Source organism: Castor canadensis, chromosome 12 (assembly GCF_047511655.1).
Source record: "Castor canadensis chromosome 12, mCasCan1.hap1v2, whole genome shotgun sequence".
In the NCBI taxonomy this organism is placed as follows: Eukaryota; Metazoa; Chordata; class Mammalia; order Rodentia; family Castoridae; genus Castor; species Castor canadensis.
The window spans coordinates 38013430-38032860 of record NC_133397.1 but is presented as its reverse complement, the minus strand read 5'-3'; the positions used below and the strand labels follow the sequence as shown (position 1 = coordinate 38032860).

General features: G+C 37.2%; 1 protein-coding gene across 1 annotated transcript in view; it reads right to left on the bottom strand.

Moving 5' to 3' along the window:
* Slc3a1 (solute carrier family 3 member 1) overlaps positions 1-981 on the bottom strand; it is a 36981-nt gene extending 36000 nt beyond the window's left edge. The window contains exon 1 of the mRNA XM_074049614.1: positions 467-981. Coding sequence (XP_073905715.1) covers positions 467-896 — 430 coding nt within the window. The 5' untranslated portion in view covers positions 897-981. The remainder of the gene's footprint in view (positions 1-466) is intronic.
* Positions 982-19431: the final 18450 nt, after the last annotated feature.

Below are 19431 nucleotides of genomic sequence, written 5' to 3'. Positions count from 1 at the left end.
GTTTAAACCTGAGGACTCAGCCTTCACCTTTTAAAGACATCACTTAATTTTTGCTTTATTTAGTAATGAACTCCCAGCCAGACATCAAGCCATATCATAAACTGGGAGAGCAAGTCTCAGCTGCTGCTCTGAGACATCCAAATATAACATGCACAGAAAGCAGGAAACAGATTTTAGGAAGAAACTGGCTCCAAGTACTAAGCGAGAGTTGATAAGCAAAGAAACACAGGCATTTAGTAGGAAATAAAGCGAATAATTCTTGGCTCAAAGTTTTCAACAAATAGTCTTTCATCAAAGGGAAGACTCGCTGGGGTTCTGCTGAGTGGTTTTTAAAATACCATAAAACAAGAACATGGGTGACCAGTCACACTGGAATGTGCTTACCACAGACCCTGGCACAATGTGGTTTCAAGGAAGCTGAGGGCCATAAACCAACCTTATCCCCTCCTGAACTCAGAGCACACACCTTTCAGATCTCCATTCCCATCCTTGTCGCTGTCTTTGAAAGATCTCGGATAGATCTGGTACATGGGACCTTCCTGCCACCAGTCCAGGCACTTTGGAGAGATGGCGATGATGGCTATGGTGGCCCCAATGAGCAGGAGCACAGAAGCCACGGTGAGCCAGAAGAGGATCTCCCGGGGCACGCGGTAGCGGGCTTGGCCTGAGAACTGGAATAGTACCTCCTTGGGCATCCCTGCGTAGGGCCGGAGGGCCTTGAAGTCAGGCTCGTTGGTGCCTGCGATGCTCACGTTGTTGTGCTGCGCGGTGTCAGAGGAGCTGCCTGGATCCAAGTTCCTCTCTGGGATGTCTTCATTTTGGATAAACCCATTATTTATCTGGCATCCCTTCATACTCATCCCGATAGAATCTCTCTCACTTTTGTGCTCGGTCATGTCTCCCCTACTTATTCCTTCCAGTGCCTTCCTGAGGGACTAAGGTGGAAAGGTGGCTTGTGGAGTGCTTTGTCTTGTTAATGAGCCTTGCAAGGTTTATAAATAAACCTGGCTGGACAAAGTCCAGAGTAATGGTGAGTTAGGGTTCAATGGGTTCAGTCTGAGATGATGAAAAGAGACCCAAAGATGGAGAAGCTGGCAGGTGCCCAACAGTGTAAATGTATGTTACACGAACTACATTCTTACCTAAAAATGGCTCAATGCTAAATGGTAACTCTACTTTACTGTATGTTTAAAACTTAAAATTTTCTTTTAAGATACATATAAGAGAAAAAATCCTGCATTTTGCAAAGAGCAACAGACTTTTACTTTTTGTTTTGAAGGTCTCCTCTCTTCCTAAAGATCCCCTAGGAAGAGGATCCCGAGGCAGAGAATCTAATTTTATCTCAGTTAAAGCGGACTCTGCACACGCCCACGTGCATGCTGTGCTCACCGCCCTCCCCAGGTGTTGAGCCTGGTTTCAGAGAGCTGTCCTTTCTTATAAGCCCTTCCAGAAGGTGGGGGGCGAAAAGGAGTCAGCATCTAGCAAGTTCAAGGGCTTCACTAGAGGTAAACAGTCCTTAATACTTACCCTACACCGTTGCTTAACCATTGACAAGTGTACAACATTGGAAGACTGAGGAAGCTGCATGATGGCTAAAATGCTTACCCAGAAGACACCACCAGCCCTAAAAGAATGTGATGATTCGAGATTTCCCTTTAATCACTGTCACTTGACACAGCCCTGTGACTCATTTGATCAGATAGGAGGCCTTTTCTTTAAATGGGAAAACTTACTGGAATCTAATCTTACTTGATCTTGTCCATTTTATTTTTAAAATGAAAACATCCCAATACCTGGCTCATTGAATGCACCCAATAAGTGGTATCTTTTATCAGTATTAATTATGGGTGCTGAATATTTTTTAAATTAAGGGAATTTAACTTTCATATTTGATACTACCTTATCTATCAAATACATAATGGCAATTTTCCTAATATAAAGCTTTTTGCTATTTGTGTGTTTGTTTAAAAGAGGAAGGATTTATTTTGGCACAGTTAGTCCATGGCCAGTTGACCCCATTGCTTCTGGGCCTGAGGGGAAACAGCACAGCATTGCAGGAGCTCATGTCAGAAGACCTAACCTCCATAGCCTGCAGGCAAAAAGTGCCTGGGTCCCAGCATCTTCATACGCTAATTTTTGAAATTCAATTACTGTTCAGGGGGGTAAAAATGTGAAAAAATATCCATGGCTCAAAATAATCTTAAAATACAAAAAAACTTTTAATGATAAAAGCTTACATTCTAAATGTGTAATTATAGAAATATGGAGAAACTCCACATCAATGTCCTATGTTTTCATGGCAAAAACCATTCCTTTTCATCTTCTCTACAGTTTATCTAAAATAACAACAGCAGGGGTTGAGGGTGTGGCTCAAGTGGTAGAGCGCCTGCCTAGCAAGCCAAGGCCCTGAGTTCAATCTCCCGGTGCCGTTAAACAAACAAAAATAATCCAGAAAAATAAAGAGTTGTTACTACAGAAGAGAGAGATTTAAAAAAAATTAGACTGGAATCATTAGAAAGAATTCAATATAAGGGAATATAAGAGAACATAAAGTATGAAAGACATTTCAATTCAGAGAGAGATTATTTAATAAGTGATGCTGGACAACTATTTGGAAAAGACAATAAAGCTAGGTATAGCTGAAAAGCTTTTCTAAGTATAATACAAAATAGAAAACTGAGACCCGAAAAAGAAAAAGATCAATATAATTTTATTGCAGAAATAAAAAAGAGACAGACGAATCTACAAAAATAAAAGGCAAATGACAAACTAGAGGAAAATATTTGTAACACATCTGACAAGCTAATTTCCATCATATAGAAATCTATTCTACAAATTAACACCAAAAAGTAAAAAAAAAAGAAAGAAAGAAAGGCTATAAATGGTCAGTTGACAGGAAAAAATACAAGTGGCTAATAAACATAAAATGCAAATTTCTCTCAAAATTAGATAGAAACCTAAATTAAAAGATTATGTTGCTTAAAAACTATCATTCTGGCAAAATGAGAGAATATGGTAATACACAGCACCAAAAATCTGTAAGGAATCAACACTCCCATATACTCATATGATGGGAGTATAACTAGGGCAACTGTCACACAGAACAATTAGAGAATATTGTATGTGTATATTTATATATATGTATACATGTGAATAAATACATGTATATGTGTGCATGTGTGTGATTATATACACATATATAATTACAAATTATATAACCTCTGACCCAGGAATTGCACTGATGAAATTTATCTTGGTGACATAACAGATAAGATCTATGTACAAGGATTTTTAGAAACATCTGGTCCTGGGCAAAATCTTCAGACTATTTGAAAAAGGGAAGGGAAGGGAAAGGAAAAGGGAAGAAGGAAAGGAAGGGAAGGGGAAAAGGGAAAGAAAGGAAAAGGAAATACTGATTGTTAGAAAGAAGTACACAGCACCAATAAAACTTAGAAATATGAATTTGGAACAAAAATTCAAGTAATCAGAAAAAAGAATCAGAGATAATGAAGACAAAACCACCTCAGTGAATTCAAATCTCAAGTGAGTTATACAATTGTGATCAGAAGACAAAGAATGAAATATATAGAAAGCACATGGCAGAATGATAGAGTATCACAGGAGTAAAAATATCCAGTGATTAAAGAAACAAACAGATAGAAAGCAAGTCAATGAATATTAATATATAATGAATTTCAAAGTCATCACATCATCAAGACAACACGAACCCACCAAAGTAGACATGGCATATAAAAATGTCAGGTTTGTAAATATTTAAAATTATAAAAGCATTTGCCATATTGCATTTACCTGTTTACCAAACTGGCTCACGGAGGCTGTGAGCTGAGGGTAGGATGTGTTGTACAGACAACTGTATGTTCACAGCATCTAGCTCGGTGCCTGGTACATTGTTAAATGGATAAGAGTTCTTCAAAACCAATAGACCTACCCCTATGCTTTAGAAGAACAGGTAAAGGGAGAACGGATGTGGAAAGTACATTCTGCAAAAAAATGTAGATTTTTATTATTTCACTTAGCTGTGTGCTCTTGGCATGGCACAGTTTAGCATGTGAAACTCTTAAAGTCAAGCCCTATCTCCACCACTGGCTGAATGATCTTACACAAATCTTCCAGCTTCTCTAAGCCTTTCTTCCCTCAGCTGTCAACTTATTTTATTTATTTACTTATTATTTATTTTAAATTCATATATGCATACAATGCTTGGGTCATTTCTTCCCTCTTTCCCCACCCCCTCCCTTACTCCCCCCTCCCTTTCCCCCCCAGCCCCTCGATACCCAGCAGAAACTATTTTGTCCTTATCTCTAATTTTGTTGAAGAGAGAGTATAAGCAACAATAGGAAGGACCAAGGGTTTTTGCTAGTTGAGATAAGGATAGCTATACAGGGAGTTGACTCACATTGATTTCCTGTGCAATGTTACCTTCTAGGTTAATTCTTCTTGATCTAACCTTGTCTCTAGTTCCTGGTCCCCTTCTCCTATTGGCCTCAGTTGCTTTAAAGTATCTGTTTTAGTTTCTCTGCGTTGAGGGCAACAAATGCTATCTAGTTTTTTAGGTGTCTTACCTATCCTCATACCTCCCTTGTGTGCTCTCGCTTTTATCTTGTGATCAAAGTCCAATCCCATTGTTGTGTTTGCCCTTGATCTAATGCCTACATATGAGGGAGAACATACGATTTTTGGTCTTTTGGGCCAGGCTAACCTCACTCAGAATGATGTTCTCCAATTCCATCCATTTACCAGCAAATGATAACATTTCGTTCTTCTTCATGGCTGCATAAAATTCCATTGTGTATAAATACCACATTTTCTTGATCCACTCGTCAGTAGTGTGGCAACTTGGCTACTGTGAATAGTGCTGCAATAAACATGGGTATGCAGGTAACTCTGGGTAACCTGTGTGACAGTCTTTTGGGTATATCCCCAAGAGTGGTATTGCTGGATCATCTGGTAGATCAATGTTTAGCTTTTTAAGTAGCCTCCAAATTTTTTTCTAGAGTGGTTGTACTAGTTTACATTCCCACCAGCAGTGTAAGAGGGTTCCTTTTTCCCCCTCATCCTCGCCAACACCTGTTGTTAGTGGTATTGCTAATGATGGCTATTCTAACAGGGGTGAGGTGGAATCTTAGTGTGGTTTTAATTTGCATTTCCTTTATTGCTAGAGATGGTGAGCATTTTTTCATGTGTTTTTTGGCCATTTGAATTTCTTCTTTTGAGAAAGTTCTTTTTAGTTCACTTGCCCATTTCTTTATTGGTTCATTAGTTTTGGGATAATTTAGTTTTTTAAGTTCCCTATATATTCTGGTTATCAGTCATTTGTCTGATGTGTACTCAGCTGTCAATTTAATTTGGTCCTGGGGTTAATATTATAAATTCAGTCTAGAATAAAGTGTCTTTAAAAAATAGTTCTAATCAGAAGGAAACAGAAAAAATAAATTTATCCCAACTAGAGAGGGTATTTAAACTTATTTAATAACATTTGGAATCAAAGGAGAATTTTTAAATTTTTTTTCCGGAAGTTAAACTATTTTAAAACATTTTAGAAACTGAAAATAGCAAAACCAATGACCAACAAACTATAAACACAACACGAAAATATGACAAATGTCACTGCAACCTTGCTATCAGCCACATATAAAGAATTAATGCAAACATAAAACCAATAGCCAGGGTACCAGGTACCAATGACTCACGCCTATAATCCTAGATACCTGGGAGGCTGAGATCAGGAGGATTACAGTTCAAGGCCAGCCTAGGCAAACAGTTCTAGAGACCCCATTTCCAAAATAAACAGCCAAATGGACTGGAGGTGTGGTTCAATAGTAGAGCACCCACCTGCTTTGCGAGCATGAAGCTCTGAGTTCAAACCACAGTCCCACAAAAAAGTAATATATAATAAGTCATTGCATAGAAGGATCTTCCTGATGGAATTCAAGAAATACAAATTAAAGCATAGCTTAGGTATGCAATGCATTAAAAGTCCAATAATGGCCTCCCTTCACACAATCTCTGACTAAGCATGGGACTCTCCAGCCTGACAGAGGGTATGGGAGGGATGCTGGAGACATGGGAAGGAGTATTGAGACTTCCCATCCAGAATCCTCCTAGACTGGCCAGCCCCCAGCCTGACTGCTAGTTGACCACAGACGCATGAGCAAGCCCAATCCATATAAGCAAAGCTGCCCAATCATCAGCCTCCATATCTGGAGAAATTAATAAATGGTAGGGTTATTTTTTGTTTTGGCATTTCAGAAGCAGCTTGACTTAAGGATAATTGACACACAGTAAGTTGTATACATTTAAAACATACAAATTGGTAATTCTTTTGTTATTTTAATAGTGCTGGGGATCAAAGCCAAGGCCTTGCACTTTCATGATAGGTAAGTGCTTGACCACTAAGCTACACATAGTGTAGGCTGACAATCCCAAGTGCTGGGATTGAAGGCATGCACCACTATACCCAGCCAAATTAATAAATTTAACATATATATTTTCCTATGAAACCATCATCACATATATATCACTCACAAAAGTTTTCCCCACACCCCTTTGTAATCTTCTCCCTCCTGGCCGTTCTTCCTCCTCCCTGCAGCACAACTCTCCATCTGCAGGCACGAGTCTGCATTCTATCAATCTAGATTAGTCTGCATTTCCTAGAATTTTATATAAATGGAATCATAATATAGTATATACTCACTACTTGTGGTCTGGTTTCTTTTACTCAGCAAAATTATTTTGAGACATCCATTTTATTGGATATATCAATAGTTTGTTGTTGTTGTTTTGCACTGCTAGGGATCAAACCCAGGGTCTCACACATGCTAGGCAAGTGCTCTATCAATGGACCATATCCCAGGCCTCATAATCTACTGTTACCTAAAAAAAAAAAAAACTTTTCAGAGAGCGGTTTTAGGTTTATAAAAATGAGCAGAAAATACAAGTTCCTAAATACTTGTTCTTTCCCAACTTCTGCAGAATTTACCTTATTAGCATCTTGCATTAGTGTGGTACCTTTGATGTGTAATTGGTGAGCCAGTATTGCCACCCTGTTATTAACTACAGTCCATGTGTACATTAAGGTTCACTCTGTGCTGCATATTCCATGAGGCAATGTACACTGACATATGCCTACCATAACAGCATCACAGAGGATGGTTCCTCTGCCCTAAACACCCTCGCCTTCACTTATTCTTCCCTCCCTCCCTCCCCACAAATGCCTGGCAAACACTAATCTTTTAAATGTCTCTATAGTTTTGCCTTTTCCAGAATGTTATGTAGTTGAAGTAATACAGTATCAGCCTTTACAGACTGACATCTTTCACATAGTAATATGCATTTAAGCTACTTGATGTCTTTTAGATAGCATTTTCTTAAATTGCTGAATACGGCTACAATGTATGAACTATAGTGTATCTATTCATTCATTGAAGGGCTTGTTTCCAAGTGAGGTAATTGTATAAAGAGCTGCAGTGAGCATCTGTGAGTTTTTGTGTGGACCTAAGTTCTCAACTCATCTGGATAAATGGCAAGGAACATAATCGCTAGATCATATGGCAAGACTATCTGTAGCTTTGTAAGCACCTGCCAGACTCTTCCACAGTGGTTACTCCACATCTTGCTGGCATTTAGTGTTGCCCTGTGTTGGATGCTAGCCATTCTAATAGGAACGGAGTGCAATCTCACTGTTGTTTAGCTCATTTCTTTTTAATTGCTGAGTGGTTCCAGTTTAAGGACAGAGCTCAGCTTATAAGAAGACATGTAAGGGTTTATTACTGTTTGGGGATATTTTATATATATATATATACTGCTAAAAGCAAGCACGTCCAAGTCTTTGTAAGAAGGTTGCCTCCTTTTCTCTTAGGTAAACACCTAGGCATGGAATGGGTGGAGCATGTGGTGAGCATATACTTAATTTTTTAAAGAAAGTGGCAAACTATTTTAGAAGTGTGCCATTTTACATTACCTTCAGTGGCATATGAGAGCACCAATTCTTCCACACCCTTGTCAGCATTTGCTATGTTATCTATTTAATATGAGTGACTTGAGTAGGTGGGTAGTGGCATTTCTTTGTGGTTTTAATCGGTACTTTCCTAATGACCCGTCTTTTCCTGTGCTTACTTGCCACCCATCTCTTTCTTGTTGAAGGTGATGCTGGCAGTCAGCTGGGCATGTGGGGGTTTTGTCTTACTTTTCCCTACATGGATCTCTTCAATGCAGCATCTCCACATTGGTTACTTAGGGCTTCCTCACAGCATGTGGCTTGGTCCCAAATGTGAGTGTCCCAACTGAGAGAAAGCAAGGTAGAAACTATTCTTATCACCTAGCCTGTGAAGCCACATTGCATGTTTTGATGGGGCTTTATGTGCCATGCCTAACTCAGTGTGTGATGAGACTGAGAAGTTATACAGGGGCACAGAACATTAATGCAGTTAATCTATCTTGTATCTTACTATTTTTATTGTGGTAAAACCACATAAAATCAACCATCTTGGCCATTTAAAAGTATATAATTAGTGTGATATATACACATTGCTGTGAAACTGATCTTCAGAACTATTTCATCTTGCAAATATGAAACTGTATACCCATTAAATAATACCCTCTTTTCTCCTTTCTCTAGCTCCCAGTAAACACCATTCTACATTTTGCTTTTTATGGAGTTGACTACTGAAGATACGTCATTTAAGTGGGACCATACAGTATTTGTCTTTTTGAGACTGGCTTGTTGCACTTAGCATAATTTCCTCAAGTTTCAACCATGTTGAAGCATGTGACAGGATTTCCTTCCTTGGTGAGGCTGAATAATGTTCCATTTATGTGTATATTATATTTTGTTTATCCATTCAAATTTGTCAGATATTAGGTTCCCACCCATCTTTTGGCGATTGTGAATAATATTGTTCTGCATATATATGGATGTGAAACTGAGAACTTGCTTCCAAATCTTTGGAAATATACCCAGCTGTAGAATTTGCTGGATCATATGGTACTTCTATTTTTAATTTTTCAGGAACCTTCATACTGTTTTCCATAGCAATTGCTCCACGTTACAATCCTAATAATGCACAAGGGTTCCAATTTCTCCACATTCTTTCCAACACTTGTTATTTCCTGTTTCTTTGATCGTAGCCATCCTAATGGGTATGGAATGAAAGCTACTGTGGTTTTGATTTGCATTTCTCTAATGATTAATGATGTTGAGTATCTTTTCATAGACCTGTTAGACATATGTGTATCATCTTTGGCAAAATGTCCTATTCATGTCTTTTGCTTATTTTTCAGTCAGGTTATTTGATTTGTTGTTGTTGAGTTATAACAATGTTTTAATTTGCACTTAGGCTGGGTGTGGTGGTGCATGCCTATAGTCTCAGCTACTCAGGAGGCAGAGGCAGGAAGATTGCTTGAGCTCACAAGTTTAAGGGCAACATAGTGAGACCTCATTAAAAAAATAAATTAGTGAATAACTAAAAATAACTTGCAGACTGGTGGGATGGCTCAAGTGGTAAGAGCGCCTGCCTAGCAAGTGTGAGGCCCTGAGTTTGACAGTAAACACTGAGAAGGAAGAGACTGGAGGCAGCAGAGCATAACTATCATAACATTCTTTCTCTATTTCCTTTATTTCCATGTTTTGAAATATAAACATATTTTAATAGGAATAGGACCATAAGGAAAAGGACTCCTAACTGTAAGTTCTATTTAATGATAGTACTCTTGCTTAAACCATAATCATTTAGAAGTCCTTAATGCTGCTGTAAGTAAGGGGAAATGATTGACGTACAGGGGACAAGGCAAATTGTATAAACTACAGTCACAGATGTTAGTTGAGTCCTCATCTCCTCCTCATAAATAATAATAAAAAATTGTTAAACTACACTTTCACTAGAAATGAATTTTATTTGTTGGAATGTTTTAATGAGAATACAAGTAATCTTAGATTACTTGTTAAATATAAAAAAACCTAAAATCATATAAAGAGACACAAAGTTACTCTCTGAATTTTACATTTGTTACTAAAGAACACTTTTATCACTTAAAGTATGATCTAATTCATGAAATAGTGCTAGTTATCATGGATAAGTATCTTCATATTGTCCATAAGTGATTTTTTTTTTATGGGTTAATCACATAGAGACCCAGCATTTGCATCCCCTGACTTTCTGGTATGGGACCTTCCTCATGAACTTTTTGTCGTTATTAGTTCTCTTCATAGAAATACTATGTCATTTCATTATGTAAGTACTTTGTCCTACATGTTGCATATTTGTTTAGGGCAATATTTATAATCTGTAGCCAAGGTCAGCAAACTTCAGCCTTGGCCAACAACAGCAACAGAGTTGAGAGCTGGGGACCACATGGTCCTCAAGCCTGTTACTCTCCAGTCATTTATTCTGTAGGTCAACTCCTGACCTACAGAATAAAAAGCCATAACTATATATGTTAAAGGATAGTTACAAAAAAGTTACAACTCCAACAGCGTTAAAGGATACCACCTCAAGCCTACAGGCTTTTTTTTTAATTGGAAAGACAATAATCTCTGCTTAGGATCCCACATTCCTAAGCTTGAAGAGACACTGAAGTAAATGTTATAATAAGGCACTCCTGATAAGTAGAAATTAAAGTGTGTTTTGTTTTGGCAATGTTGCATTAATGAGGATGCCATGCAAAAGTAATTTTTCTCATAGTTACAAAACTGGAGCTCTGAAGGAGAAAAGAATCAAAGTATATCTTCTACAGTTGGAGTTCAATGAAATTTCAATTGCTTTAACAACATCTTAAAGTCAGGTTGTATCAATAAGTCTTCCTGACCGATGGATGAGGAGAGTAGATAGGATTATCAAATAAAGCAACCTAGATAAATTTCCTATCATATAATTCAGCCCATATAAATGGGCTACCTGGTATTTTATACCTATTTTTGCTCCCCACTCCGATCCCATCATCACCTCAGCAGTTGCTCAAGAAAGTCATCAAAATTACTCAGATAGTAAATATTCATACACACACACACCCCTCCCTACCAAGTAAATACACAAACAATAAATCTCTGGTGCTACTTACCTTATAAAAATAATGTGGCATGTACATGTGAAAATGACCTCAGGGCATAACATCTGGAGTAGTCTTTTGTGACTTTTACATCAAGTTCCTATTTTTTTGGCATATTTTAAAATGAAAAGTCTAAAACAAAGATCTAAAAGAATTTACAAGTACCCACAAACCCCAAGTCTGCATGAACACATTTTTTAAAAAAAGTATACAAATGAAGTACAAAACACATACTCATCACTTTTAGATGCATAATTTGATGAGTTTTGATGCATTCATTGATGCAATCCCCACTATCACAGAGAATAGTTCCTTCATTCCCTGAAGACTCCTCATGCCCCTTCTTCCAGCATGACCCTTGGCAACTTCTAATCTGCTTTGAATCATTTTAATTTTGCTTTTTCTAGAATTTCAGGTAAATGATTTCAAACAGGGTCCAGTCTTCTGTCTTTCACTTAGATGGTGCTTTTGAGATTCTCCCATGTTGCTGAATGAATTTGGAATTTGTTCCTTTTTATAGCTAAGTTAATCTATTTACCAGTTGATAGATTTAGGGGTGTTTCTAATTTTAGACTTATGAATATAGCACTTATAAACATCCATAAACATGTAAGTTTTGGGGAACATTCATGTACAAAAGTCCCCAAGTTTCTGTGTAAACACATTTTCACTTTCTTGGACAATATTTAGTAAAATTTCTGGTCCAAACCATTTTGAAGTGCTTGGGCCATCTTACCTTCCCATGAGCAAATGCAAAATTTCTATTTGCTTCACATTTTTGCTGACAATTGACAATGCTAGTATTTGAAAAGTTAGTGTTTATTTTCCATTTGCATGTCTTCATTGTGAAACGCCCCTTCTATTTTTCAATATTTTACCCATTGCTATATATTGTTATTGTGTTATATTATACATGTGTCCTTAATCTGATGTTTTGCTTAAGGCTTGTATTTTTATTTTCTTAACAGCATCTCTTGAAGAGTAGAAGTTTCTGATTTTAAGTACAATTCACAATTTTTTTTCTTACGGTACTGCAGATCAAGCTTGGGGCCTCAGGCTTGACAAACACTCAAGCACTGAGACACATCCCCAGCCCCACCAATATTTTCTTTATAGTACTTATACTTTCTGTGTCTTATCTCTAGTGTTGCCTTACCCACAGTCACAAACATTTCCTTCAATGTTATCATCCAGAAATCATACTTAATCCAGAAATAATACTTAATCCAGAAATAATAGATTTAGTTGTTAAATCTGAGATATATTTCTAATTAATTCTTCTGTTGTATGGATGAGGAGATCAGGATGATTTTGTTTTTGTGGTTGTGTAAGGCTATGCATTTGTTCCTGAATTATTTGTTTAAAAGACCTTTCTTTCTTCCTTTGAATTCTCTTGTCATCTTTGTTTAAATTAAGTGCCTATGTACAGGTGTATCTATTTCTGGACTCTCTATTATGTTCCAGTGATATATAGAGTCTGACATCAAAAACACATTATTATTATTATATTGTTATTATTATTTTGGTTGTACTGGGGATTTGAAGTCAGGGCCATACATTTCCTAGGCAGGTATTCTACCACTTGAGTCACTCTGCCAGTCCTGTTTTTTTGTATTGGGAATTTTCCAGATAGGGTCTCACAATTTGCCTGGGCTGCCTTTGAACCACAGTCCTCCTGATCTCTGCTTTGCGAGTAGCTAGGATTACAGGCCTGAGCCACCAGTGCCCAGCAAAACCACTTTATCTTAATCACTGTAGCAGTATCATAACTGTTACAATCGAGTAGTACAGACCCTTTAACTTAGTCGTTATCAAAGTTGTTTTGGCTAGTAGAGCACTTCTATAGAAATTCAAAATCAGCTTGACAAATTCTACTAAAAATGACTACTTGAATTTTGATTAGGATTTCATTGAATCTGTAACTCAGCTTGACTTTCAGACATAGATTTGTTAGGGTGGGCCCAGGGGTACAGAGTCTGGGGATAACATGGTCTCACTGCTAAGCACCCACTTTTCTAAGGATTCTTCCTGGTGCCCTTTATATTATGAAGTTGTTTTGGCTTGTGGGAATACAAACTTTACCTAGACCTATGTGGTCTTGGGATTGTCCTGTCTTTTCCTTGTTACTGATATTCAGGAGGGAGCTGGTGAAGTGGCTCAAATAATAAGACTGCCTGCCTAGCAAGCTTGAGGCCCTGAGCTCAAACCCCGGTTCTGTCAAAAAACAAAACAAAACCCAAAACACCTTATAGCAAGGAGAGCTATAGAGTTGTTTCAGACATTCTCATCTGACACTCTTATGTGGATACATTTTTTAATTTCTCTGAAGTGAATACCAAGGAGTGGAGTTGATGGGACATAATATAGGTATGTATTTCATTTTATAAGAAATTCCCCAACTTTTCCCAAAGAGGTTGTATCATTAACACTCCCAACAATGATGCTGACAGCTCTTCTTTGCCAACATATGGTGTGTTAGGTCCTTCTACTTTTAGTGATTCTGGCTAGTGCACAGTTTCTCATTTTTGGAGCTTGTGTTTGAATCATTATTACAGTTTTCTCTTTCCTCAATGCCTTAAAAAAAGATGTATGAATGCACCTCCCTAACAGCTCTGGAGAAGGGCTGCTTATGGCAGAAATGGCCATGTGTCTTCAAACACGGCTCCCTTCCTTTCGCAGTAATTGAGTCATAGATGGGATACCCAGACAGGGATAAAAATTTCTCAGTGCACTTACAGGAAGTGTGGCCATGTGGCTAGTTTTCATCAATTCAGTGTGGACAAAAATAAAAGGGACCACTTCGAGGCTAGGCTGTAAGGAACAGGGATACCTTTCCTTTTCTTTCCCCTTCTGCTGGTTGAATACAGATGGCAATAAGGCCCTGGGTAAAAAAATAGCCACAAATGGACAAATCTCAGACCTGAGATACCATATGGAAGAGAGAAGCCCACTAACCAGGAACTGCAACCTGGACACATAAGAGCAACAAATCAGCTTCTATGATGTCTGTGCCATTACAGGTTTAATTCTTTTTTTGGGGGGGGGCAGTACTGGAGTTTGAATTCAGGGCTTTGTGCTTGGTAGGCAGGTGCCTTACCACTTGAGTCATACCTCCAACCTTGATTCTGTTTCTTATAGCAGGTTAGCTTACCCTGACTAGACTGCTGCCTATCTCTCCAAAAAGTACTTTCTTTCATACATGTAATCTGAATTTTAGATCACACTCTCCAAAACATGCATACCATGTGTACTCAACTATTTTTATATGTTCTACTAACACAGAGAAACTTACTGAAACAAATATATATATGGGTTACTGCATTAGCAAAGATCTTTCTTGAAAATAATTTTAATTGACTAGATGTGGTGGCACATACCAGTAATCCTGGCTACTTAGGAGGTGGGGACTGGAAGTATCCAGAGCCACAAGAAGCTCTTATACACACATTTAGAAATCAAGGCCAGCCCAGAGGGAAAAAGCTAGGGAGATCCCATGTCAGTCAATAAACCAGGTATGGTGATACATTCCTACCCCATGGCTATAATCCCAGTTATGCAAGAGACATAGGTACGGGGGAATCTCAGTCTTACAGAAACTCCAGGCAAAAAAGTGAGACTCTTTTGGAAAAAATAAAAGCAATAAATAAATAAAGAGGCTGGGGTAATTGCTCAAGTGGTAGAGTGACAGCCTAGCAAAAATAAGACCCAGAGTTCAAATTTCAATGCTGCAAAAAGAAAAAAAATGTTAAGGGCCAGGCATGTTTTTAGGCTGGTAATCCCAGCACTGAGAGCAGCCTGGGTTACATACCAAGTTCCAAGCCAGACTAGGCTGTCTCAAAACAAATAGAGAGAAAGAGGGAGGAGGGGGGAGAAAGAGAGAATGAATGTTTACTATATCATTTCCTGAAATATTTTTATCAATTTTCTGCCCTTGATAGACCTTGTGCTCAAGGACCAGCTATGTATTCCTCCTCCTTACCATACTTTCTTTCACTTTTCAATCTCAGAGTGTGAATATCATCTTCAGAAAGGGAATGTAGTTACTCTAGAGATACAGTTGTTTATCCCTCCCTGATTATAAAAGCATATTAACAAATGTAATTGTAATAATAGATAAAGTAGGGACGTGCATAGGTGATGTATTCTTGTTCCAAAGTACTATTCTTTGGCTCCTGGAAGAATACCTATGAGAAAACATTGAGCTGGTTCCTTGCCTGACCAAGTAATTCTTTATTTTCAATATCCCTCAATTTAGATCTTGCAATTACCTACAATGCACATATGAGTAAATGAATAAAAAAAAAAGTCACCTATGTTAAAACAAAAAAAGTCTAACTTAGGAGGGGCATTAAGATTTGTGTGCATACAGAGCCAACCAGTTGCAAACCTTCGCTTCCTCATTTCAGAAAGGATCTAGGAATGATAAAATCCAGAGCCTCAAGATGCTCATGTACACACATTTAAAAATCCAGTAACTTTTGATTTAAATGGTGACTTTTGGAGGGGGAAACCATAATGACAGATTAAAGCCAACCTTTAACCACAAGAATCCCTGGAATAAAACCACAAGTGCTACCAAGAAGCCACAGTGTTTATCACATCACACAGGGAAAAACAATTTTGAAGGCATGGTGACAGTTCTTCTCTGCTTCCACTAATGGACAGTAAGATTAAAGGTTAATAGTAGCATAAATACTGTAATTACATAGTGGTGGGCTCATTTTTCTTTCAGGTTTACAAAAAACCTTTTTGTCCATGTACTTCTGGGCTCTTGGTAGATTGGCCAGTCACTGCCTTGGCACCAGAGATCTCAACAGGTTTACAAATGGACGTGCCCAAGACTGCCATCTGGTGGAAGTGATAGAAACCGAAATGATTTTTTTTGTAAGTGAATAAAACAGTTGTCTAACAAGGCATGAACCACGTTGGGGATGGGGAAATAGTTTATTCATAACAACACTAAGAAATATAAGGGCATTAGGAAAGTAGACCATATAGTTTTATCTGCAGTATACACATTATAAACACTTCTATAATTAGAAAGGTGTAGCATGCTCCTAGAATGGAACTCACCTCTGCTTAAGATATGAATGGCCTACAAATTCATCTATATAAACAATACAATCAACATATTAACAGGGTTTTTATGTCATAGGGAAACATTGGCAATATTATTCAAAAGTTCATCTATAGTAAACATTCATTTTTGTAAAAGTAGAATAATAAGGGGGGAGGGTACTTCCCTAACCAGAAATTCAAGTGTATGGTAAAACTATGGCAATTAAGATGACATGGTATTGATAAACAAAATAAAGGAATGGCATAAAATTCCCATAAAAATACAAGCACATGTGTAGAGCTGTAGTAAGTCGAGTGGCACAGGCCTGCCTAGGAAACACAAGACCTAGAGTTCAAACTTAGGCAACACCAAAAAAAAGCACAGAATAATGTAATAAATGGCATTTACAAAGGATGAGAAAAGGTTGGTCTTATGTAATAGCTGGAATGAGGAGATAATACAAGTTACAGTAAAAATGATGATATATTAGACTTTTAACCCTTAAGAGTAAGTTTTGATTGTACTGAATATTTACAACGGCCAAAGTCATATAAGGAAAAATATATAAATACTTACTCAAAATGTGAAAACACTGTCAGTGTATATACACCTGAAGGTTGATGAAACTGTTAAAGAAAATGATAAAATTCTAAAACTTTTGAATGATAAAAACACTTCTCAAAATTCATCAAAATTAACATCTAAGATTTCTGCAGTATATTCTATGTAAATTTTGCTTAAATTTTTTTGAAACAACCCTGCTATATTTGACTTAAAAGGGTACATGGAAGGCAAAAGGTAATTTTTTTTTTTTTTACCAAGGAGAACTCTTCAGATCTAAGTATCTTAGATCTCTCTCTGTTACCTCTATAGTCAAGAGTTGAAAGCTATTATTTAGTCTATAGGAAAAGCTAACAAATATATAAACAAAAAGTTATTGTATAGCAAAAACCACAAACATAGTAGTATGAGATTTAGAAAGAAAAACCTATGACGCTGAGCATGTTTTTAGGAATTCAGTCATTCTGATATGAATGGGGACCCTTCGTTCTTAGTCTTACTCCTTAATTGTCCTTCATTTAAAAAATAATAATAAACCATAAATACTATTACAGTATTGGAAGGCAGATGGGGTGCTGGAAGTGATTCACGACATATGTAACAGAATGGTTAATTCCAAATGTAAAAAGCTCCCACAAATCAACAAGAAAAATGAGAAATGCACTAATGGGGAAATAATACATATGAACAAGTTTTAATAAAAGAAGACATAGAACTAGGGCTGGCCATAGTGGTGAATACTCGTAATCCCAACTACCTGGGAGGTGGAGGTAGGAGAATGATGGTCCAAGAACCACCCAGGAAAAAAGCAAAATAAATGAATAAAATAAAGCCAAAAGGACTGGGGGTGTGCCTCAAGTGGTAAAATGCTTGCTTGGCAGGGGTAATACCCCAAGGTTAATCCCCAGTACTGCATTAAAAAAGAAGATAACTAGTGAAATATGAGAAAGTTAATTAATAACCAAATAACTAAGAATTGAACCAGGAAAACACCTTATGTCACAATGTTTACCCACCAGTTTGGAAATCTGAACACTGATGAGAAAGTGGAAAGCATAGGCATTCTTGTATAATATAAGGATTATAAATTGGTACCCTCTTCATGGAAGGCAATTCACAACTGCTAAATTGATTTTTTTTCATTCAAAACTTTACTTTAAAAAATCCCACACATACAGAAAATAACATTCACTGTAATCTACTATCCAAATTTTATAGGTATTAACATTCTGATGTCTATCTTTTTGTAACAGAACATTAAAACCTCACCTTTTCCCAGTGCCTCTGAAGAATTGTTGTCCTGAATGTTTTATACGTCAGTATTAATGTATCCATAAATTGTACTTATCATACTTCAACTCTAAGAATCCATTATTTTATGTACCATTCTTTTAAGTATTATAAAAAATGTTGCCAATTAAACTATAAAACAACGTTTTGTTAATGATTTATACTTATTGTAACAAGGTCTTAAAGCATATACCTAGTTAATCTTAATGCTATCTGTTGTATATTAAATCAGTGTAGTTACCTTGAAGACATTTTAAATAGCATTTAAACATAACATGTAGTCCCAAAAATGTACAAAATTCAATTATGAACTGAAACATGAATAGGGTTGACCTAGTTGGTACACCCATACCATAATGGCTGTCTAGCCAATGATAAAACCATCATTTTATAACTTGTTTCTCTCAGCTTTCCACTTTCAAGGTATTAAAAGATGGCTCACAGGCTGGGGGAATGGCTCAAGTGGTAGAGCACCTGACAAGCAAGTGTGCAAAGCCTGGAGTTCAAACTCTAGTACCACAAAAAAATGAATAGATAAAGATGGCTCACTGCCTAAGACAGCAAAGCCAATAGCAACTAGTGTGTTGGACCTCAGGACTGCCTTAGTACAGCCCCTCCTCCATTTCACTAAGCTGTCCCAGATCTATGTATGCTAAAAGGATGCTAGGCTAAGGAGCTGTTCTTCCTTGGCAACATCTGCCTTAAATTAGGAAAACAGTCTACAAGTCACTCCAAAGGCCCAGGAATCCACATATTTATTACCTGGGATTAGTGTGAAGACACTTTCCTTGGAGACAAAATTTAAGGGGTGACAATTAATCAAAACAGATACTTAACACAATATTTTAAAAATGAAAACATATGCAAAAATCATGAATATTAAAAATTTTAAAAGAACACTGAATTATTTTTGTTTCAGACTGCAACATGACATGGTACTGTTACTGATCCAGCTTTATAGGACATGTAAAGAGGTCATGGGGTGGATTAAAGTGTTTTTAAAGCAATATTTAAAATATACATAAAACAAAAATACAGTTATTGTCATAGGGAGGTGAACAGTTTTCAAATTTAGAAAATTAGAGTTAAGCTGATAAAAATTGAGGGTATAAATTATTATTATTTTTTTTGGTGGTACTGGGGTTTGAACTCAGGGCCTCAAGCTTGCTAGGCAGGCACTCTACCCTTTAAGTCACTCTGCCAGCCATTTTTTGTGTTGGGTATTTTCATGATAAGGTCTCATGAACTATTTGCCTTGTATGGCCTTGTACTGTATCCTCTTATCTCTGCCTCCTGAGCAGCTACGATTATAGGTGTGAGCCACCAGTTCCCACCTAGAGTGTATTTTATTAATTATGCTTTTTATTAGCAAGAACTAGATTTAAGTAAGATGAAGACATGGCATGCCTGCCAGGAATCAACACTTACGAGGCTACAGTAATTGATATGGAGTGGTA